The following is a 25,498-nucleotide window of genomic DNA, read 5'->3' on the forward strand; positions in this document are numbered from 1 at the left end:
CAAATGGATTACAACAGGTATTAGAATCTCTTGCACACAGAAAAGAAGATTACACAATATAGCAAAGACACAGAACATGCCTCATGAATTTCATATGTACCTGAAGAATTACAAGAGGATCCTCAAAAATGTTGTAAGGAAAGCTAAAACAATGGCAAATGACAAATACATTGAAAATTAAAAAAACAAATCTAAAGCTATATGGGAAGTTACAAAAAATCAAACAAGTGAAACTAAACAATATAAAAATATACACTTATGTTATGAAGGACAAATGATTTCTTGCCCAACAAAAATTGCAGGGACCTTCAACAAATATTTTGCAAACGTAAGTGAACAGTTGGTGTGTGGACTGGAAGAACACAACAAAATGTCACCTCCATCATCGAATAAAGTGAGAAATGTGTCTATATCATTGTTCCTTTCACCCACAAAGACTGAAGAAATTTTATCAGTTATAAAAACCTTGAAAACAGGGTACTCATGTGGAATTGATGGAATACCAGATGCAATTAGGCCTATTAAAAAATGCTGTCTTGCCTTAGCTGAACCCTTGACACACTTGTGCAACAGCTCGCTGGCATCAGGAACCTTCCCTTCATGCTTAAAAACAGCAAAACTGAAACCACTGCTCAAAAACGGAAATCCAGAATGTGTTTCAAATTATAGACCAATGGCCCTATTCCCCGTATTTTCAAAAATTTAAAAAATTTTTTTAATAAGAGATTGTCTGATTTCCTAAATAAAAATAAAATCCTCTCCTGCACAGCATGGCTTCAGGAAAGGCTATTCAACTGAATGTGCAATATTTGAATTTCTTAATGAAATCTATGCAAAACTGGATGCAAGTGAGTTTGTGACGGGCATATGTCTTGATTTATCTACAGCTTTTGACGTCACTGAACATAATGCCCTACTGCAGAAGCTTGAGCAATTAGGAATTAGAGGTATATCCAATGAGTGGCTCAGGACATACCTATGTGCAATACATCGACCATAACAAAATCAGCTACTAATATTCAGGATATATGGCGTCCCTCAAGGATCAGTACTAGGACCCATTCTGTTTCTCCTCTATGTCAATGATCTTATGTACAATAAGTTTTGCCAAACTACCCTCCAATTTGCAGGTGATACAAGCTTCCTTATTAGTGGCAAAACAGAAGAAAAACTAAAAGACTCCACTATCCAAACAATGAACAGTGTAGAACAGTGGTTCAGCTATAACAACCTAATTATAAACAAAGAAGAGACAGTAACACTGAACTTCTATAATCTAAAAGGAAGACACGACCAAACATATAAATCGAACTTGGGACAGAGTTCTTGAAAGTGTTGACAGCACAAAATTTCTGGGACCCTGGCTCCAGAACAACACAAAATGGGAGGTACACATTGAATACTTGCAAAGAAAACTAAGCAAAACCTCCTACATGATAAGGATCTTAAAAACTTGTTGCAGCAAAGCCTGTTAAATGTATACTGCTCCTATGTGCACTCTGTAATTAAATATGGCATAATCTTCTGGGGCAATGCAACAACAAATATTAAACTTTTCAGGATGCAATAGAGAATATTAAGAATTATTAAAGGGGTAAACAATACAAAATCATGCAGACCCATATTCAAAAAAACTGTGAGTTCTTCCCCCTCCTTGCATTTTTATCTACGAAACATCAGTTTTCATCATCAAACAATATATTGATAGACGCCCATATGTCTTATTAAAAAATGAAGATATACATGCACATAATACAAGGCAAAAATCTGACCTTCATATGAAACAGGTGAGAACATCAATTGTGCCAAAAAGGCACACTACATACTGGGATAAAGATTTACAATAATCTGTCTAACCATGTTAAATCAGTAGGTAAACTCGGCAGTTTTAAAGCTGAACTAAAGGCATATTTAATTGATCATTGCTTTTACACAGAGTACCTAGAAGCCAAACAACAAAAATAAAGAAGCATTATGAATATTCTACTTTGTATATTGCCTCTAATGTGTTGTTGTATGTATGATTCTTTGTTAAATTATTTCAATATCTAGTCCTTAGAAATGCAATACAAACTGTATTTTATCTTGTAAATGCCTAACCATGTCCAATACCCTTGTATATATTCTATACAGGTAGGATTTGAAGGACTAAATAAATAAATAAAAATGACTCAATTAGCACCATCACTTCTCTCTATTCCCATACTTGTCCTGCTTTTATTTGCTTCAAAGATGAGGTCAGAAGCTACTCTATACATCATTTTGTATTTTCCTTCCTTTTCTATTTTCTCTATTTCTTCACATCTCACTTTCACCCAGATCTTCCTTGCCCCAATTCATTATTCAGTGTTCTGCACATTCTTCTCCCTTCCTCAGTTCCTATTGTCTTCTGTTTCCTTCTTTCTTCCATCCTACCTGGCACTGTCTTTGTTACCCATTCTTCCCTTATTCTCTAAAACTATCTCACACCTACAACTTACTCTGCAGAATCCTTAAGATTTTGTCTCCTTCTCTTCCATTCCTCATTTGCACTTTCTCCATTGGGATCTCTATCCCATTTTGACATAAATGTGTTTTCCACTTCAGTATACTTATCTTCTTCCTTTAGTCATTCTAGGTCAAATTTTTCTCTTGGTTTTCTTCCTCTCACTCTCTTCAACCTTATTTGCAAGTCCACCACCACCAGGCTGTGAGGGGAATCTATTTCTGCTTCATGGTGTGCTCTGGCACTCTTTAGGCAGTTTTTGTACATATTCTGAATTATGATATAATCAATTTGGTACCTGTTGTCATTCAATCTAGTATCCATATACATCTTTGTCTTCTGTCACGTTAAAACAATGTGCTTTCAAACACAAGAGAATTTTCTCTGCAGAAATTAAACAGCCTTCACCACTGTAATGTTATTTCCCAATGAAAATCTTCTAATCACTCTCCCTTCTTTTCCCTCTCCTACCACAGCATTCAAATCCCCCATTGTGATGATGCAAGTGTTTCTTTTTTCTTTATCCATAACTTCTTCAAACTTTTCATAATATTCTTCTACTTCCTCATCAGTGTGCTCACTTGTTGGCATGTATATTTGTATTATAATGAAATCCTTCTTGTCATTTCTTGAACTCATCATCAGTCTTTCATCTGGGTATTCCAGTTTCAATGCATTTTTCATCAGCAGTTTCCCTATCACAACTGCCACACCACAGTTGCCACTCTTCTCCCTGCCTGAATAAGACAATTTGTACTCTCCACTATTCAACTCTCTCTTACCACCCCCCCCCCCCCCCAAAAAAAAAAAGAAAAATCTCACTTCATACATAACTAATAAATCCTGTCTATTCTTCATCATTTCTTGTTTGGCATTTTCAAGTTTGCCAGCCTGTAATAATGTGAACACATTCAATGTTTCGACCCTGAACTTCTCTTCCCTCTAAATAGTCCTGCTTGCCCTTTCCTTCTTCATCCTCCTCCAGCACATCTATATTTGATATCAATATAATCCCCCCCCTGGATATACTGCTGAGGGGAAGTTTCACCTCTGTATTCTTTTACAAAGAGAGCCATACTCGTGTCACCTAGGAAAAACTTATGTGGTAGTAACCCATTCCCTTCCACATACACAGATGGTTGTCCAGATGAATTCAGCCACTGAATATGAATCAGTCACTGTTTGTAGCAGCCTCTGAGAATACATGCAACAATTTCCCTCTTCTGTCCTCATCACCATACCAAAGTCTATCTTCTCCTCTGCCTCTGACAACATAGAAAAACAAAATGAAAAACAGGCCTCAAAAACAACAACCTGGGCGGTGGCGCAGGGGGGAGGAGGGGGGGGGGGTGAGGCCAAGGAAGGCCAACAGAAAGAAAAAGAAAACATACAAAGCCTGACAAGCATGTGGAAGTAATGTCACACTTAGGTCCATGCAGTTGCCTCCCACATACTCCCAAGAAAGGGGGGGGCCCTAGTTGGACTACTAATTGTCTGGTTTCTCTTCTTCTGACCAATCTGACACACCTGCCACCAGCATTGCTCTGAGGCACACAAATCTCACCATCAACATTAAAGTGGTAGTTCAAACTACCAAAGGAAATGAAAAAGATTACTTAAGTACATCTGTCTAAAAAAACAGCTAAACTTATCCTCAAAAGTAATGCACACTACACTATTAATAATCACTTAGAATATTGGGTAGTAATGAAAGGGGATAACAAAAACACCTTGTCACATTTGAGTACATTATCATGGTTTATTTCTTTCAAAAAGACATCATGTTGTAAACTACATGATGATAATGACTACAGACTCAAGTTTTTAGGTGGCCTGAGAGGTGCATTATTAAATGTGGCGAAAATGAAGTCTGGAGTTGGTGCAAGGGGCACAGCAGTATCTTCACAGTCCAAGAGTCATCAGCAAGTGTCCTTAATGTGTACCAATGAAGAGAGGAACAATGTTTTATATTATAAGTTAAAGGAAACAGTCCAGGAGTTACCAGCAGGTGTCATTAGTGTGTGACTCAAGGAACATTAAACAATAGAGACATACCAAATGAGGCACTGCAGCTGTTAGGAGATTGATCTCGTATTCAAGAGGATGTAGTTGTTCTCTCAAGCCATCCTGATTTAGGTATTCCTTGGTTTTCCTAGATACTAAGGCCAATGCTAGGATGGTTCCTTAATCAAGGCAACAGCAAACAACCCGTCCTATCCGCATAGACTATCCGTCCTATCCTCATCTAGCATGTTATGTATGCTGTGTCTTTTTATATTTTGACCCACTGATTTCATTGTATTACCCTGACATATCCTATATCATTTTGAGATGATCCTTGGCTGAATAAAGAGTTATAAATAAATACATACATACATAAATAAATAAAATAAAATGTACGGTGCATCATAAAAGGCAGCATATGGTTGTTGAGAACTCTCTCTCTGACAGGCATCATGCAGCTACTTCCTTGTTCACAGCACTATGAGGGACACATGATTGCATGTGAATATGATGACTTACTTTAATTTATATATGACAATAAGGGCGATTCAGATCAACAGATTATGAATCAAGTGATAAAATTTATATTGATCTGAATATGGCTTGGCAATGAACTGAAAAAAGCTATAATAAAGGAGTTTTAGTGCTCTTGATTTTGGATTTATTTTAACAACATATCTTGTTGTTTTCATTTAATCTTAGGGTTAAGTGGTTGATACTGGTACATCTATATTGATATATGAGTTTGAGTACAGTGTTGGCAGAAAATTGGTGCAAGTTCATGATACAGAACAACAAAGTGTCAGCACTGTGGGTACAAATGGTGGTACTGGAGCAGGAGAAGCACTAAAAGTAAGAACTTAACACAAAAAAATACTTTGTGATGCAGAGATGAGTGAATCATTGCAAACACTGAAAAATATTCTAATCGATGAATTTATTTCTGTGATACCTACGAAGAATCAACAAATTCAATTCAGCAGGTGTATGAATAAGAATAAGAATCTTTATTAGCTGTTCAGTATTTTCTTATACAATGGGCTTCGTCAATAAGTTCAATTACAGTATAAAGATCGTTATATTCTCGTAACAATGTATAAATAAATCATATGAAATTTAGTGTAGTACAATAGCACACATTTGGAATTTTATATATTATTAATTTTACAATAAAAAGGAAAACATTATACAGATTTATATTAAGCAGGGAGTATTCATGTTGATAACACTATGTCATTATCCTAAGCTATTGATACAAATTTAGGTCCTACTACAGGCAGAGGTACCTTTCTCTATGTCAAAACAGCAAATCTGCCATATTACAATCTTTAAATTCATCAACTCACTAAAATGCTTTACCTTTGAGCTATTGACCCAATGTTGTCTTAAATTTATTTTTAGATACTGTTGGTACAATTTTAGGGAGCATATTAAACAGTTCGAGGTCTACATATTTATAACTATTATGTATTAATAGAGGGAAACATTCCACATGGGAAAAATATACCTAAAAACAAAGATGATGTGACTTACCAAACGAAAGCGCTGGCACGTCGATAGACACACAAACACAAACATACACACAAAATTCAAGCTTTCGCAACAAACTGCTGCTTGTGTCTGTGTATGTGCGGATGGATATGAGGGTGTGTGCGAGTGTATACCTGTCCTTTTTTCCCCCTAAGGTAAGTCTTTCCGCTCCCGGGATTGGAATGACTCCTTACCCTCTCCCTTAAAACCCACATCCTTTCGTCTTTCCCTCTCCTTCCCTCTTTCCTGATGAGGCAACAGTTTGTTGCGAAAGCTTGAATTTTGTGTGTATGTTTGTGTTTGTGTGTCTATCGACGTGCCAGCGCTTTCGTTTGGTAAGTCACATCATCTTTGTTTTTAGGTATAACTATTATGTATCTTAGACAGTCTAGAGTATGGCAGATCAATTGTGTGGTTTCGTCTTGTATTGTGGGTGTGGACAGATGACCTAAGGGGATATTGAGCTATGTTTTCTTTTACATGTAGTAAACAATAATGGATGTACAAACAAGGAACTGTCATGATGTTAAGTTTTTTGAAATGTTCCCTGCATGTATCCCTAGGAGATAAACTCACTATACATCGAAGAGCTTTTTTTTGCCATCTGAAAATTAATATTGAATTGGGAGAATTTCCCCAGAGCAGAATACATATGAAAGATGGGGGTGGATATAAGCAAAATATGAATGCGGCAGTAAGTTTTGGCTGACATTACTCCTAAGCTTATAAAGTAGGAACATAGCACGTGCAAGTTTAGAACAGACGTATGTGATATGTTTATCCCAGCTAAGTTTCTGGTCAATCATCATTCCTAGCAGTTTAACGAACTTATTTTCTTTGTTTGATACCTTCAAATTAAAGAATATTTCTTAAGTTTTTGTTTCATTTATGAATAGGGAGTTTGCACTAAACCAATGAACTGATTTTTCAAATATTATATTATTTTTTTCTCGTACTGATTCAAGAGTCTGTCCTGAATTGATAAAAGTTGTATTGTCTGCATAGAGGACTGTTTTACAGGGTAAATACTGCGGCATATCATTAACATACACTACAAACAGGAAGGGCCCAAGTATGGAGCCCTGTAGCACACCTCTTTTTATTGTTTGTGGGTTTGACAGCTGCCCATTTACTCTAACAAATTGTACTCTGTTGCTTAAGTAGGATTCTAACAATTTCAGGGTGTCCTCTTCCATGCCGTAGTGTCTTAATTTCATGATCAAAGTACTATGAGATACAGTGTCAAATGCTTTACTCAGGTCTAGGAGAGCAGCACAGGAGATTAATTTATTTTCAAAGCCATCATATATATCACTAACAATATTTTCAACTGCTTTAACTGTGGATAATTTAGACCTGAATCCATACTGTGAGTTACTTAACAAATTATTCCTCTCAAAATAGTGATTCATTTGTTGGTGAACACAGTCTTCGATGATTTTAGATATTATTGGGATTAATGAGATAGGGCGATAGTTACTTGGATTTGATTTATCTCCTTTCTTAAATATGGGAATAGTTACTGCTATTTTCAAACAGTCGGGGAAAAATCCCTTGCTGTAATATACGGTTAATGAGAGTGGTTAGAGGGGGCAGATCACTTGATATCTTCTTTATGACAAAGTTTGACAGACCATAGAAGTCCTCTTCTGGAACTACTTAGTTTTCCTATTGCTTTGCTAACATCATTTTCGGTTACTGTTGCCCAGCAGAATTAATGGACTACATACTTATTTGAACCTAGAAGAGTTTTAGCATCAAGCATGGCGTTGAGGGGAGACAAATCTTGTTGTAAACTGGAGTTAACAAAGTGTGAGTTTAAGATATCTGGGGCTATGGGTATAGCTAGTTGAGTTGTTGGTCTATTTATTTCACTTTTAATTACTTGCCAGGCAGGTTTACAGCTGTTTCTGGATTTAAGAATATAGTTATCATTCGCCCTACGTTTTGCCAAACTTATTTCAGATCTATAAATTTTCCTTATTCTAATGTACATCTCTTTGTACTCGTTGCTGTTATGAGATCTGTCCTTAAACATAAGAAGCATAATCCTGATGCTGTTGAGGTATGGTGTAAACTAATTATTTAGTCTCTGTGGTTTACGAGATTGGTTATTATTCTGTCTTTTTACTAATCTGGGACAACATTCATCAAATATTCTTGCAATTTCCTCTATAAATAATTTGCTTGTGTTATTCACACACATATGTCATTCCAGTTAACTGACCTTAATCTAATTCTAAACTCTCTTATGTTGCATTCATTCATAGGTCTAACAGTTTTGTGTTGTTCATCCGGAATGCTGACTGGAACTGTAATCCATAGGCCATCATGGTCAGCTAGGCCTAACTTGACTACTCGAATTTCAACATTATTTTCATGTATATTACTTATTATATTGTCTAAGCAGGCATTATATCCTGTAGGCTTATCATTTAGACAATAGCAATCAAAAGCTCTTAGGCTATCCAAGAATTCCAATATGATATGACTCTGTACCCTGATATCCATATTAATATCACCAAAAATTAAGATTCTTTGGTATTTATATTTAGGCTTAGTTAGTAAGACTAACAGTTTTTTAAAATTTACCATAAATTCATATTCACTAGAAGATGGTGTGCGATATACGGATGCAACAATAATATTATGTTTAGGTATATGTACAACTGCAGCCTCAAAGATGATGTCTATACACAGGTCTGTTACATCAATAGTAAAGTATTGTAGATTTACAACAAGAACAGTTATTGTGTACTGAATAACCACGAATCTTTGCTCTGTGGATATTTGAACAGGTACCTAGAATTTTGTCTGTCAACCAGTATAGTGCAATGCAATTTGAAATACAATAACAATTTTCAAACAGTACTGCCTTGTAATTATAATAATAAATGCACAAAATTCCACAGATTGTGTATTTCAGTTTTCTTGCGGTAACACATATAAAAATTTACTGTAACAGCTACTACACAAATACAATGTCTAACAAGCTGATAGGAAAACCACAGGATAAGTGAATGTCTGTATGCTCTGAAGAATAAAAAGTTCATAAGCTGAATTACGTTAAGTTGTGGGGAACTGAAGACATGGTGACCGCAGCTACCCGTTGTTGAGGTCTAAGTGACTGTGGGGTAAAAGTACCTGTTGGAGGGACAATACTCTTACAGTAGGAAATTCAGAAATGAAGTATGGTGTGGGAGAGAGGAGAATATAGATTCAATATGGCTTGAGTTTTGGTAAAACTATTTATTCTTTTTCAAATTTTTTACAAGATCTTTAAAACGAATCAGAAGAAATTTAAAAAAGGAATAATATTTAAGATCTGATATTGCTTTTTTCAGTTTCATCTCTCTGAACCTACGTAAATTTTTTATCTTTCCAATGTTGGCATCGTTAAATATAGTTGGCATGGAATGTTTCCTTATTTAGACTAAAATTTTAAACATAATCAACAGTCGATTTTTGCAAACATGATGTTTCAATAATACAAAATGAAATATTCAATTATTTATAGTTATTCTTAACGTCACCTTGTGCAACAATCACCTGCCCTATACAGACAACAATTACTATAAGATCACATTGCTCCCCGGGAATCTACATAGGCATTTCTACTAACATGAAAAGAAAGCATAATTCGTTTGCAAAGAAATAATTACCAGAAGTAGATTCTTTGCCCCTCTTACCTCATCTCTGTCGGACATACAGGGTTTCAAAGTATCGTAGTTTTCTATTCTCCCTTTAAGATGTGCTCCTTCCTTACGTTGTTCCTCCTGGTGTTGTGTTTTACTTTTTCCCATTTTCTTAGCGACTTTTGCTGAATTCTGATGCTTCCTGCATCGTTTTCCATCATCCATTATATTCAGTTACAAATAAAACATTAATTCTAAAAGTTACTCACTAAAACAAATGCATCCGTATTGTTAATACACATATCAATCAACGTAGACACGCAGCTACCCTACGAGTAGGTCACTCACTCTTCCGTAGGAATAACGGGACTTAAGTTATACAGCTCTGAAAATTTTTACTGGGAAAGTAGTGTTCTGTGTCAATTACATAACCGAATAATGAAAAATCTGATTAGTTCGCTAGTGATTTGTCACAACTACCACACTAAAACTTAAAAAAGCCGCTAACTATACTTTCGTTGCATACAAAATCTTTGGGATCGTAGTACATCTTTGATAAAACGAGGGAAAGATGAGTGAACAGAGTGAAAACGAAGTGAATTGTCCCGTCTGTGGAAAGAAGTATCCTGTTGTAGAAATAGAGTGTCATGTAAATAAATGTTTATTTCTCAGTTCGCAACAATCGGAGCAATCGGGCAGTAAAAGATCATCAAGTCTGCAGCAAGCAACGCCGAAACGTCACAAGAGTAGTGATGCATCTAGTGTATCCAAAAGTCATATCAGCGAAACCGATTTCGAAAACAGTAAGGTACAGTATATTTTCATTTATAACAAAGCTGTCTTATATGAATAGAGTGCAGTATTCAGATTCTGCGATCCATCCCAACGGACATAGCGAATTTTATTGTAAGAGGGTAATTGTAAACATCAAAATTAATGACATGGTGTAGCTGTAGAAATGAAACATATACTACTATACAATATGAGCCTGTATAATAGTGGCAGAAAATGTAACCCTCGAGCGGGTGCGCACTTTGTACACATGTATAGAATAGGTGTCTTTACGTTACATATATGATCAAAATCAGTTTAATCTTATTTTATTTAACCAACAAGAAGATAAACTTACACAATACTAGATTAACCAGTTTTATTAAACAATAATGAAATAAATTTTCATTACAATTAGGGTTTATTGTTAAATTGTGAAAGAACCTTCAAATCCCCATTCATTGTGTCAATTGGAGGGGAATTACTGATTTCTGACATTGTATGCATATTCCTTGACCTTTTTTCGTAACCTTTCTTAGTAATTTTGAGAAGTTTTTGTAGTGTGCAAGTACTGCAAGATCCTTGTTTGTTCTTGGCATTTTTCATTTATGTACATCAGCAACAAAAACAAAATTCTCAGTTTTTTACATTCACACATGTAGAAATAAAATAACAAAACACTTGCTTTGTTAAGATAAAGAAATTATTACTAACTAAAAAGGAAGCTATTAATTTTATTACTGTAAGGACACTACTACTATTAGGCCAATGTATCACACAGACGATTTCTTTTCTTTTAATCTTGTTGTAGTACACTGTAACTGTTACACCAACTTAGATTGCAGATGTGATGGATCTGAAAAACTGTACAACAAACAGAAACACAAAACACACAAAAGAATTTAGCATAGTGCCCTTGACAACCTCGACTATGAGCACAGCGGCATACTGCAAGTATGTAGCTTGTACTTTTCCCCACATTGTAGGGAGAGATGGTTTTCCTTCCAACCTAAAATGCAATTTTGGTGATGACCACATTTCAAGTTCAGTAACACGCAACCTAAAGTTCACTGAACATAAATTATCAGTCAATATTTTTTCACTGCAAGCTCTCCAAATTAACTGCTGTGTATGTTTCTTAATTTCAGAACATCAAAACTAGGACCGCCAAATGCAACCTGTGAAACAGGGCTACAAGATTTGAAAGAATCGAAATTTTAGCCAATTATTTTATTTATGATCGCGTGATAAATATTCTGAATCTGACATTGTACTTTTCACAGTTTTTGTTCTGAAACTAAAAAAAAAGTACTAAACTCAGCAGTAGATACAATTTTGCACTTTTTGCATGAAAATATTTTTATAGTGGTGCAAAAGAAGTGCGTGTTTGGCATTCCTTGCCCTCTCCTCCCACCCTTGCGGCAACATGGTGATCCAGTGGAACCCCAGAAACAGCTGCTGCAATTGGCCAGTGCCCAGCCCCTACCTCTTGACCCACTGAAATGTCAATCACAAAGTAATTTTAATCGAAATATACAACAGAACCTTGTCTCAAGTCTAAGAATAACCCCGAGGTTTTTATTTGATTGTCCACTGAATTTAAGTCATGGTGTGTCATGTTGAAAGCAGCTATTTCAGTTGAATGCTACAGCCTGAAGTCATGTTGACACACACAAATATTATTTTAGTTGAAGAATGTAGTCAGTTTAGGAAGGAACACTTCTTCAATAACTTTCGAAAAACCCAACAGTAGTGACACAGGCCTATAGTTACTCATACAATTCCATCACCTTTTTTGTATAGGGGTATTGCTTCTGCTCTTTTTAGCTGCTTTGGAAAACCAGGATGAGGATGAATTGCAGATACCTAACGCAGGAAGGAGTATGTGTCTTGCTGATATTTTTATAATATGATCTGGGATACCATTGGCACCAGGTGAATATTTACTCTTCAGTGAATTAATGATATTTAGGAGTTCAGTTGGGCTTGATGTACTGAGAAACGTGGATAGATTGTTTATTTCAATGCATCACAATTACTGCAGTTTTATATTTGGTGGATTTCCAAAATTTTCCTTCACTAATTTATCAGCAATAGTTGTGTAAGAGGAATTGAAATTCTTGCAATTGCCATATGATCAGTTAAACTTTTTTCATTCTGTGATAACACACTATTTTTTGGGGGTGTGTTCTTCCTCGTAAGACACTGTGCAGCTTTCCACGTGGAGGGTGAAGTCGGGTAAGGGTAACCATGGGGTTAGTGTAACTATGGCTTATGGTGCATTAAAGAAGCTGTATTTTTACCTCTGACCTATCACACATGTTAATTCACTCCTTTCTTTGTTCTATTTAACCATAAGTTGTCAAATCTGACATAAATTGGTAATTAATCTTTGGACTTGAATTGATGTCTACATTTTCACTTTGTGAGTGAGTGACATGCTCAGAATTTGGTGGTCTGTCATTTTTGCAGTTTTAAAGATAACTACACAATTTTTTGGCTACAAATTAACTTTTGCATGATAATTTCAAATATGAGATTCATTTTACTCTACTGATAAAGAAAGCTCTTGAAATGCCAGGCATGATTACACCTACCCCAACTTTTTCACTGGAACAGATTTATTTATTTAAGCCATAACCTTGTTTTTGCTATCACACTAGATGAATTAAACTTGCCTTCCTATACATATGGATATCAGAATACCTGATGTGCTGGATTTTTAGGCCTACTGAGTTTGTGTGAGATATATTTTATTTTTTATTTAAGTTTACTATATTTTTAAACGACGTTTTCTTTTATAAAATATGACACAGCACTGTGAAGAATGCCACAGTTCCAATTACAGTACAGTATGTGAAGCATTGTTTGACTGACAACAATGTTGAGCAAGATACTTCATTTTTGTGTTGTCTTTTCGTGTGTGCGGGTGTATTGAGAGGTTGGACTACTCAAGGCTCATCAGCAAGGTTAGAATGTATTTCTCTTAGAAAAATTAGTTACACATAGGTAAACCTAAACTTTCATAACTTATCTATCCCATTGTTAAATTGTTTTATTTCAGATTTGTGACTTAGTGTGGTAGGCCAAGTTTTATCTGTGAAACATAGTGCCAAAATGGTTAGGAACTACTAGAGGAAGACTAACCGTGCTACTTCGTACACAAAAGAACAGTTTTCCAGTGCAATTGATGATATACAAAGAGTAATTTGTACTATACATCAGGCTAGTGGGTCATTCCATGTCAATTCAACCAATTTGAGAAAATGTTCCAGCTGATAGTCTCAGTTTTGGTTGAAATTAAGCACACCAATGCTACCAAGTGTGGAACACTCATGTACAACATTTTAATTTCCTCTGCCAAATAGTTCCAGAATTATGGCTTGTGAAAGTAAGTGGTGTGATCCGGAAATTGCAACCCGCATCTGGCAATCTATCTTCAGACCCAACTTCAAGTCTTAATAACTTTGGAACTATTCCGCACAGTCCAGTAACATTTTTACAACCCAGTAACATCCACTTAGAAAACACACTCTATGAATCAAAACACCAACAACATATTTCTGTGTGAAAATAAAAAATTCCAAAATGTGATTAAAAAAAATGTAATACAGTAAAAGGTACATATTGTAGGTGCCCTCTATGCCAAATATAATTCACTCAAAAAGGGTATAATTTTTTTGTGGTAATCTTAATGTGGTCTAAACAAACACAAACTCATCTTGCCCATATCAGTCACACAAACAGAGTTACATGCACATGAAAATACAAAAATTTGAAAAATTACCTGAAAAACATGGATTTTCTAAGTGTGGTAGCACAAAAGGGACAGGTGATATCCAAGCCAAATTTCAAACACTGGATAAGTAGACCATAATATAATACGTGGCAAAATTTCAACTTGTTATTGCAAGGCATTTGTGTACAATAAAAGTTGACAGAGATGTATTTGGTTACATTTCTTTTAACATGATTTAGCAAATAATAGTGATGATGCAGACAGCTTGTTTCAGATAAAGCTGCAGCAATTGTTGGGAACCATTAGGCAACAGAAAGTTAAACAATGGTAGTTTTCAGGGACAGAATGAGTCATTGTTAGGCAGGAACAACAAAGGAAACAAGCAACAATTACAGGTTACTCATGTTTTTAAGATTCTACTTCAGACTGGTCGGTACTGTTGTGGAAAGTCAGTATGGAGGAAGAAGAATGTACTAGTGGTGCTTTTGTTCAAACAAGTTGCAGTATTGGTAGAGCACAAGCATCTGAATGTCATAAAACAACATATGGAACAAAATGTGGCATTCGCTTTGTACTGTATGATCTGGATGAATCGGACCAAGATTTGTTGCTATGGAGATCCGGGATACACCCTGTGGGCACAAGAAGTACAGTTTCAGGAAACTTTAGTGTTTGTTATCATCATATGAAAGTGTTTCTGGATAAGTATTCTTTCCTACAAAGAAGTTGTTTTGATCCATTTCGGATTCATAAGAAGACAGTGAAGTGTAGCATCAGAGAAATTGATACAAAATCAGTATTGAAAATGAATTAGTGCATGGGACTTAATAAATACGAAACCAGGACAAAAATTATGTTACAGGTGTGTTACACTGCTAAAAAATGAAGAATATTCTGATAATTTATATGACAGTGACAGAGAGATCAGCCACCTACAACCACAGCGGATGAGCAATAAAATACTTCAGTGACTGCTCTTGCTTTGTCTCCCATGAAGACACACAAAGATGGGAAAAGACAGGCCCAGGTATGGTAGAAGAAAACTACAAGAAGCTCAAATGGAATTGAAACACAAAATAGCTGACACACCAATGGTGGAAGAGGAAGAACTATCTGCTCCAAAGAAACAGAAATCATGCCAGAAATGCTCTGGTTTGGACAAAATTGTGCACAATTTGAAAGAAAAATGTGCCATATCCACACGCCAGAAAAAAGTAGCTATTCTTACCCATGCACCTTCCAGCTGGTCTATTGACTACACTGCAAAGGAATTCATTGTTTCTACATATATGGTAAAGCATCATCATCATCATCATTTAAGACTGATTATGCCTTTCAGCGTTCAGTCTGGAGCATAGCCCCCCTTATACAGTTCCTCCATGATCCCCTATTCAGTGCTAACATTGGTGCCTCTTCTGATGTTAAACCTATTACTTCAAAATCATTCTTAACCGAATCCAGGTACCTTCTCCTCAGTCTGCCCCAACTCCTCTTACCCTCTACTGCTGAATCCATGAGTCTCTTGGGTAACCTTGCTTCTCCCATGCATGTAACATGACCCCACCATCTAAGCCTGTTCGCCCTGACTGCTACATCCATAGAGTTCATTCCCAGTTTTTCTTTGATTTCCTCATTGTGGACACCCTCCTGCCATTGTTCCCATCTACTAGTACCTGCAATCATCCTAGCTACTTTCATATCCGTAACCTCAACCTTGTTGATAAGGTAACCTGAATCCACCCAGCTTTCGCTCCCATACAACAAAGTTGGTCGAAAGATTGAACGGTGCACAGATAACTTAGTCTTGGTACTGACTTCCTTCTTACAGAAGAGAGTAGATCTTAGCTGAGCTCTCACTGCATTAGCTTTGCTACACCTCGCTTCCAGTTCCTTCACTATGTTGCCATCCTGTGAGAATATGCACCCTAAGTACTTGAAACCGTCCACCTGTTCTAACTTTGTTCCTCCTATTTGGCACTCAATCCGTTTATATTTCTTTCCCACTAACATTACTTTCGTTTTGGAGATGCTAATCTTCATACCATAGTCCTTACATTTCTGATCTAGCTCTGAAATATTACTTTGCAAACTTTCAATCGAATCTGCCATCACAACTAAGTCATCCGCTTATGCAAGACTGCTTATTTTGTGTTCACATATCTTAATCTCACCCAGCCAGTCTATTGTTTTCAACATATGATCCATAAATAATATGAACAACAGTTGAGACAGGTTGCAGCCTTGTCTTACCCTGAAACTACTCTGAACCATGAACTCAATTTACCGTCAACTCTAACTGCTGCCTGACTATCCATGTAAAGACCTTTAATTGCTTGAAAAAGTTTGCCTCCTATTCCATAATCTTGTAGAACAGACAATAACTTCCTCCTAGGAACCCGGTCATATGCCTTTTCTAGATCTATAAAGCATAGATACAATTCCCTGTTCCACTCATAACACTTCTCCATTATTTGCCGTAAGCTAAAGACATGGTCCTGACGGCCTCTAAGAGGCCTAAACCCACACTGATTTTCATCCAATTGGTCCTCAACTAATACTCGCACTTTCCTTTCAACAATACCTGAGAAGATTTTACCCACAACGCTGATTAGATACCTCTGTAGTTGTTACAATCTTTTCTGTTTCCATGATTAAAGATTGGTGTGATTACTGCTTTTGTCCAGTCTGATGGAACCTGTCCCGACTCCCAGGCCATTTCAATTATCCTGTGTAGCCATTTTAGACCTGACATTCCACTGTATTTGATGAGTTCCGACTTAATTTCATCCACCCCAGCCGCTTTATTCCACTGCAATCTATTGACCATTTTTTCCACTTCCTCAAATGTGATCCTATTTCCATCATCATTCCTATCCCATTCTACCTCAAAATCTGAAACATTACTGATCGCATTTTCACCTACATTGAGCAACTCTTCAAAATATTCCCTCCATCTGCCCAAGGCATCCACAGGATTCACCAGCAGTTTTCCTGACCTGTCCAAAATACTTGTCATTTCCTTCTTACCTCACTTTCGAAGATTGCTAATTACACTCCAGAATGGTTTTCCAGCAGCTTGACCCATAGTCTCCAACCTGTTTCCAAAGTCTTCCCACGATTTCTTCTTGGATGCTGCAATTATCTGTTTGGCTTTGTTTCTTTCTTCAACATAACTTTCTCTGCCTACCTGGGTTCTGGTATATAGCCATTTTTGATACACCTTCTTTTTCCTTTTACAGGCTGCCTTGACTGTATCATTCCACCAAGCTGTTTGCTTCATCCTACTTTTACACACTACTGTTCCAAGACATTCTTTTGCCACTTCTAGTACTGTGTCCCTGTACCTTGTCCATTCCTTTTCCAATGACTGTAATTGACTACACTCAACTAACTGGTACCTTTCTGAGATCGCTGTTATGTACTTGTGCCTGATTTCCTTATCGTGAAGTTTCTCCACTCTTATCCTCCTACATATGGACCTGACCTCCTGCACTTTCGGCCTCACAATCCCAATTTCACTGCAGATTAAATAATGATCAGTGTCATCAAAGAATCCCCTGAATACACATGTGTCCCTCACAGCCTTCCTGAATTCCTGATCTGTTATTATATAGTCAATGACAGATCTGGTTCCCCTGCCTTCCCAAGTATACCGGTGAATGTTCTTATGTTTAAAAAAGGAGTTTGTGATTACTAAGCCCATACTGGCACAGAAATCCAAGAGTTGTTTCCCGTTCCTGTTGGCCTCCATATCCTCTCCAAATTTACCCATAACCTTTTCATACCCTTCTGTTCGATTTCCAATCTTGGCGTTAAAATCACCCATGACCAGAACACTGTCCTTGTCCTTTACTCTAACAACTACATCACTGAGTGCCTCATATAAACTATCCATCTTATCTTGATCTGTCCCTTCACAATGCGAATATACTGACACAATCCTAATTTTCTTGCTAGACACTGTCAAATCTATCCACATCAGTTGTTCGTTTACATACCTTATTGCAACTTCGCTGGGTTCCATTTCTTTCCTGATGTAAAGCCCTACACCCCATTGTGCTATTCCTGCTTTGACTCCTGACAGGTAGACCTTGTATTCTCCCACTACCTCTTCTTTCTCACCCCTTACCCGAATGTCACTAACAGCTAAAACGTCCAGCCCCATCTTGCAGCCTCTGCCAGGTCTACCTTCTTCCCAGAGTAGCCCCCATTGATATTAATAGCTCCCCATCTCATTACCATTTGTTTGCCAAGTTGTATCTTAGGAGTCCCTGGTTTGTCAGTTAGAGGTGGGACTCCGCCACCTCCAAAGGTCCGAGGCATTTTGCTCTGATTGTTGCCAGCATCATATTTAAAGTACCAGGGAAGCAGGTTGCTAGCCTTACTTGCCCCGAGTCCCATTGGGTTTTACCCCTAACGGCTGAGGGACTAACCGGTGGATTTGGCAGTCTTTGCCGTATGAGCACAAAGGTGACCACGACTCAAAATATGTCCGAGATGCCCAGCATTGTTCCAAAGTAACTGGTATCCCGACTGTCGGGACCACTTACTTGGCCACTCATACGTTGCCCGTGGTTCATGAACTAGGACATGACTACAGGAACCCACACCATGAACCACATATGGTAAAGCAAGCTACAAAAATAAAAACAACCCAAGGAGTGCTTCCACAACTTCAGCAGGCTCAGGGTAAGCAATTGAGTTTAGAAATAAAGGTGCTAGTGTCGGAGTTTTATGAAAATAATGACTACATCCAAATAATGCTTGGGAAAAAATACTATGTAACGGTGAAAATGGGAAATATACGTGTACAGATGCAAAAAAGAACTATATGTAGAATTCAAGGAAAAGTATCCCAATACCAAAGTAGGTTTATAATCTTTTTTCAATCTTCGGCCAAAATGGGTTGTGTCTGTAAGTGCAAGGGGCACACACAACAATGTAATATGGCTGTTGTCTTGTCTTGCATTAACAAAACCTTGATTTCTGAATTACGTTCCATAAATTACAGGAATTCATTAAGTCTCTGAGGTAGCCTTTACAAGGCATCTGCAATTATAAAATGGTTGCCTTTAATATATAAGATCTCAAAGTAGAATTCTTGCAAATACAAGCATCACCTGCTATTCTCTGGTGTAACAGCTTGTAAGTTAAAAGAAAGGACTAGGACTGATCGCAGAAAACTACCCCACAGGTAGTATTCAAACTTTTGAAATGCCCATATTACTGCAAGAGCCTTGAGTTCTGTTATCAGGGTGTATACGAACTGGGACAATCGGGAGAAAACCGGAAAAAACCCGAGAATTCTTTAGAATTCCAGGAATTTTTCATTGTTTTGGTTTTCAGTTAAATTTTTGTGTTTTTTGACTGGTAAGAACCAATAATCCAACAATTACTCTATCCCGCTACTGCAGAATAATACTGTAGCAACAAAACATGAACGAGAGAAAAAAAACGAAAATAAAACTTAAGTTGCAAAGTAAATGCGCCGTATTCAACAACAAAACACAGTGTTCATACAAGCGTCTGCACAGTGTGTCGAAGGCTTAGGAAGACTATGCATTGCTCCATAACAACAAATTGCCTTCGATTTGCGTGACGGGACAACTGTTTAGAGTCGTTTGAGCAGTTGCGGGCAGGCTATTGCGCATGCACAGTTTAGTTGCGTATGAGTAGTACCTTCTCCCGCTTCTGGTTACAGAAGTGTGCCGGGCGCCAATACCTAACATTGCCCCGGTTCGGAAATATAGTAAATTTGGGGCTGATGCACTGAGCAGTCAGAGTTGTGGTGGGCAGGTGGGTTATTTCGTCTTCGTTCATTGCTCTCACGTTAAATGATGATGAAACGGATTTTGTTGGCTGGGAGCTATCAAATGACTTAAAATGCATTCGCTTAGTAACAGAAGGCAAAAACATGTTACTAGTTTCAGATTTTATTTCCACTTTTCTGACAGTCAAGCATTAATCGTCTTGCAGAACAATGAAGTTATTTTTGTCGGTTTGCTAAAGAGATTTAGCTTTTATTAATCTTTTCTGCTGGGGCAGTCAATTTATTTGAAACGAAGTGTTTAATTTCACACTCTTGACTGGTTTCAACTGTTCGCTTTATTTCAAGTGCATGTATGGCATTCTACCATAATAAAGAACCAATCATGAGATATTACAGCACTGGTACTCCAAGAAAATTTACATCTGAATATGGACATACGAATGTGCACTTTAAGCCGAATTATGCATTTTAGTGTGTTTCACGAAATTCCGATGTTCGTGAAGTATCCTCCGATTTCTTGTTTCTTTTGTGACATAATGTAAGGTCTTTTAATGTTTTACACGTACGAACATATGGGCTTCCTGCGTCATCGTAGCTGCGCAAGCGAGGTGACGCCTGTTACCTTGCGCTCTCTTGCAACTGCTGAAACGAATCTATCCCTGACAGGTTGCGGGAAAATATTAGCGTTACATTCAAAGCTGAAAAGTGTTACATTCAAATTTGTGTGATGTATCTTAACTTAAACCATGAACTTTTCTTATTTGTGTGTTCGCGCTACTTAAGAGTGATCTTGCTATTGGCTGACTACATCACGTATCCTATGCTGTCATCAGCGGGCGAAATCAAGTGACATGAGCTATGACTGGCTTACAAAAGTGCATCGCAATCTCGATTTCAATCCATCAGAAAGTGACATGCGGTGTTTGGTGGAATTCAAATTTATACCTTCGTAATATGAAAATATTCAGCGCACATTCCCCCCCCCCCCCTCCCCCCCTCCTTCCGCCACTCTCTCGGGAGTTTCGTTTTCTGAAGTGCCGTGAAATTCTACGTCGGTATATAAAACCATAAACATTCAAAGGATTGATGAGTGTTACAGTGCCGAGGAAGAGTATACTGTCACTTAACACGGAAAAATTGTATTTTCATCCTGGAGAACATGTATTTTTAACTGGGAAATCCGGAATTTTTTTTTCTTTGTCCATGTGTTCAGTCTCGGATAATGTTCGACAAGCGAAACTAATCACCTTGAGGTTAAGTTTCCCAGCCTTGTTAGTGATCTGGAACACAAGTAGCTTAGTGTAAAATATTGACATTCAATAGGTCTTCCTTTATGCTGTCAGAATCAGCCTGACGCTGGTCGTCAATATCTATGGGTGGCTCTTTCTTAGAAGAAAAGTTGTTTGGCTATGAATTTTTTAAAAAATGATACTAGGCCTAGATATGCCTTTAGCTGATTCTTATTCTGGGCTGCACTACAGTGTCTGATTGCGTCAAGTTTCTGTGGGTTTGGAAGTATACCTTATTGAGATATTATGTGGTCAAGGAATTTTACCTTATCTTTACCAAAACGGCATTTCATTAGATTGGCAGCTACTCCAAACTCCGAAAATCTGTATAGGACTTGCGCTAAGAGTCTTAGATGTTCTGCCCAGATGAGGGTAGCTATTAAAGGATTGAAACTTCCTGGCAGATTAAAACTGTGTGCCCGACCGAGACTCGAACTCTGGACCTTTGCCTTTCGCGGGCAAGTGCTCTACCATCTGAGCTATCGAAGCCCAACTCACGCCTGGTACTCACAGTATTAAAGGATTGATTTATTGTAAATTTATGACACTAACCCACTATATTACAATGGAATATTGTGGTAGAGTCCCAGTCCAACAGTGAGAAAAGAAAAATTATAAACAAATTAAGCCAGAGGTGCATACTTGAAGGAAATTTTGAGTAAGCTCATAAAGGTAATGCACATCTGTTTTGATGTTATACACTTCACACTTTACTTCACAGACCTCGGAGACGATCTGGAGACCCCTATTTGCATCTTCAAAATCGTGTATTGCCATCTCTTGCACCAAAGATGGCATTTAACCTTTCAGGAATGCTCCTGATTAATGCGGTAATGCTCTATTGATGAAACATATCCTATTCTTACAGAAGGGCATTCCATAATTCCTGTAGGGTCTCTGGATAGTGCTGATGGACTCCTCTCCACAGCTGGTCCCAAACGTGCTCAGTATGATTCAAGTCAGGGCTCTGAGCAGGCCAACCCATAACGTGAGTCCCTGTTTCATCCAGGAACTCTTGGACATTTCTCGCAACTTGTGGACGTGCATCAGTGTAAAATCGTCACCAATAAATGGAGTGAAAGGCACAACATGGTTCAGAAGGATTTCTTCCATGTACTGATGTGCGGTAAGGCTCCAATACTCCATGAAGATCGAATCCGCCCTTTCAGCTGTATTGGATTCCTGTTGACACCATTACAGAAGCAACCTGAAAGGGCATCCTGGGTGAGACTGTGCAAGGGGAATACCTTTCCACTGGCCATTTCCAGACCCTCTCTCTTTCATCAGGTGATTGGAGGCCAAATCACAACTCACTGATGAATAACACTTCATCCCACTGTTTTACTGTCCAGGCAAGATGTTCCCTTGTGAAATGTAGTCAAGCTGAGCAATGCTCTCTTGTGAATTCCGGACCTGTAGGAGATTTCTGGACTGAAGAGTGACTTCCTCCAGTCTTCAAATGGTTCTCCCAATAACTATGAGCCTTTGAACGTGGTGGAGTCGATTTCGTGCTTAAGTTGTGGTGGTTTGACGATTGCGGAGAGCTTGAAGTTGTAAAAAGTGGTCATCTCTCTTCAATGGTGCTCACCTCGGACCTGTTCCTGGTCTCCTTGCAAAGCCTCCAGTTTCCCTGTACCTTTGTACAGTTCTGGAAATCGTGGAAGGTGTTCTGCAACGTAATGCATTCTCCAGCCACCTGCCACCAAAGCAACAGCTTTCGCAGCTTGTTCAGTGCTTAACGGCATCTTTACTCCAGGAAACTGAGTACGACGATCACAGAAAGATCCTACAAACACATGTGATTTTAAAGGGAAACAATTCACGATACAACTATAAGTGCTACAAGAGCGGGAAAAAATTTTTCACTCACATTACGTGATGCATTTTCCAGATTGTGCAGGAAACAATAATTCAGGCTAGTGCAATAACCAATCAACACTTCATTGTTCGCTCGCAAAGCAACGCCAATAACATACCATGTCCCAAAAACTTGGTCGAAGTGCTTCACTTTGATTAAATAGATAATTACACATCATTTATCGGGTGTTGCGTTTTTCGTGCTGGTAAGTGTATTATTATGAGATGTTTGACATTAAAAAAATTTAATAATTGTTACTCTAGGTTGTCAGGGCACGCCCTAACTGGCAAAATTATTTTATTTATCACTTGTGCATCAAGCATGAGGTGGACACTACTATCCAGCTTACCAACAGCCAAGATAGGACTACAGTATGGGGAGAAAGAAGGCTGCATAACTTCCCAATCTCTCATTCTATGAATTTTCCTTCTCACTGCCTCCTCCTTCACGCAGTGAATGGGTTATGAAGAGAAAAAAGGTTAATGGGGGTACACCTCCATTAATGTTTATATCTTTTTATTACGCCAGGGTGTCTCCCAAAAACATCTGCATATCTGTCAGTTCCTGAAGCTCCTCTTTTTGGTCTTCGGTGAAACACACAGATTCGCGTACCTTGTTGTGTATGATGTTAGGCTCTATGTACTCTTATGGTAGATGAACCTTTGTTATTAAAAAAAACAGCTGGGTAAAATAATTATATTTGGATATTTGAGGTGTGCTCTTGTTTATTTCCATTGTCTGTTTTAACCAAATCTGCTGAGAATTGTGGTCATGGATTTATTTTCTAAAAGTGTCCATACAATTAAGGCATTTTCTTATCAGTTTCTCAGCCACTAAGAGAATACATTGTTAAAAAAATTATTAATTTTAACACGGGTTAATTTTTGCAGTTTGACTCCCTTGCTTCCTACTGCTGTCTATATTTTGCAGTTCTGAACTTGAACTGTTGGTATGCAGCCTCACATTTGCAATCCATCAAATAGTCCATGAGGTATCACGTTCTTGTTGTGGCACTGATACCTAGTAACATAGGTACATTTATTTGGGCATTAACTATTGCTTGCACTGTTTCCTCAAATTCCCTTTCATGGTTAGTGGTATCTTCCTGGTACAATTCATCTTTGATATCTCCACTGTGATCATATGTAGTAAAACAGTTTTTAAGTAGTAAATAGTCTTCACAGGTGTGCTGCCGGATGATGTTGTGCAAATCCCACAATATTTCCTTGGAGCAACTGTCAGACATCATCAGGTAGTTGAACCTCGCTGGTGGCTAGGTATGACTGACAAGATCCGCATGTCAACACCGCTGTATATAGAGCACGCACGTGAAGATTGCACAGGCGCGGGAACCACGCATGCGCAAAAATTTTGCAGATAGATGGCGCCAGACTCAAACATCCTCTGCTGGGAAACGCAGAGCGGCCGTTCTGCGCGTGCGCTGATGCTGTGTTTACTAACATGCTGCCAAAGTTATGACGGGTCTATTATCGAAAGCTCTTTGCTTTCTCATCGTGATTTAACAGCAGCCAATGCAGGGTTCTGGGCTGTACTCGATTGAAATCCTGCATCCCTGTTGATAAGGTTATCAGCTGTACGGATATGTATTGCTTCCTTAATGATGCAATCCCAGAAAGAGGATGCTGGGAATAAAACTTCCATCTTTTCATAAATCATGTGATGTCTTGTGTTCAGACAGTGTTCTGCAATTGACAACTTCTCCGGTTGGCATAGGCATGTATGACGCTGATGTTCATCGCAACGTTCTTGTACTGTGCGACATGTCTGACCTATATATGCCGCCCCACACTGACAAGGAATCTTGTACACACCACGTTTCCTCAGACCGAGATCATCCTTAACCGAACCTAACAGGTTCCTCAGTTTTGCAGATGGTCGAAAAACACACTTGATGTCATATCTTGCGAGGACTCTTCCGATTCTTTACGACATGGCACCAAAGTACGGCAAGAAGGCCAAGGTGGTGGGTGTCTTCGTATCGTCATTCTGTTCCATAGATTGAACTCACTTGGGCGTGAATGCATTACGTATCTGTCTCTCAGAATAACCGTTTGAACGGAAGACTGTCATCAAATGTTGCATCTCACTCAGCAGGCTTTCAGAGTCAGATACCACACGCGCTCTATGAACTAGCGTACGTAATGCACTACCGCATTGTGCTGGATGATGGCAGCTTGTGGCCTGCAAATATAGATCTGTATGCGTTGGCTTGCGGTATACGCTGCGTCCCAAGGCTCCATCTGCTTTCCTTCGTACCAAAACATCAAGAAAAGGTAAAGTGCCATCTTTTTCCACTTCCATAGTGAAGTTAATATTCGGATGGAGTGAATTTAAATGTTGAAGAAACGTAGGTAGAGTATCCAGTCTGTGTGGCCACACCACAAACATATCGTCAA

At 38.0% G+C, this 25,498-nt stretch overlaps 2 protein-coding genes across 3 annotated transcripts in view; one reads left to right on the top strand and one right to left on the bottom strand.

The window, feature by feature from the left end:
- Window positions 1-10,036, bottom strand: part of LOC126484630 (protein O-mannosyltransferase 1) — a 157,191-nt gene extending 147,155 nt beyond the window's left edge. Inside the window, exon 1 of one of the 2 annotated variants that reach the window (XM_050108218.1) lies at window positions 9,709-10,036. In XM_050108218.1, coding sequence (XP_049964175.1) covers window positions 9,709-9,879 — 171 coding nt within the window. In that variant the 5' untranslated portion in view covers window positions 9,880-10,036. Of the gene's footprint in view, window positions 1-9,084; window positions 9,185-9,708 lie in introns of those variants that run through there. The other variant, XM_050108219.1, reaches the window with a different exon arrangement.
- Window positions 10,037-10,080: 44 nt separating this feature from the next.
- Window positions 10,081-25,498, top strand: part of LOC126484631 (ATPase WRNIP1-like) — an 80,576-nt gene continuing 65,158 nt past the window's right edge. The window contains exon 1 of the mRNA XM_050108220.1: window positions 10,081-10,462. Coding sequence (XP_049964177.1) covers window positions 10,226-10,462 — 237 coding nt within the window. The 5' untranslated portion in view covers window positions 10,081-10,225. The remainder of the gene's footprint in view (window positions 10,463-25,498) is intronic.

Source organism: Schistocerca serialis, chromosome 6, assembly GCF_023864345.2.
Source record: "Schistocerca serialis cubense isolate TAMUIC-IGC-003099 chromosome 6, iqSchSeri2.2, whole genome shotgun sequence".
Taxonomy (NCBI): domain Eukaryota; kingdom Metazoa; phylum Arthropoda; class Insecta; order Orthoptera; family Acrididae; genus Schistocerca; species Schistocerca serialis.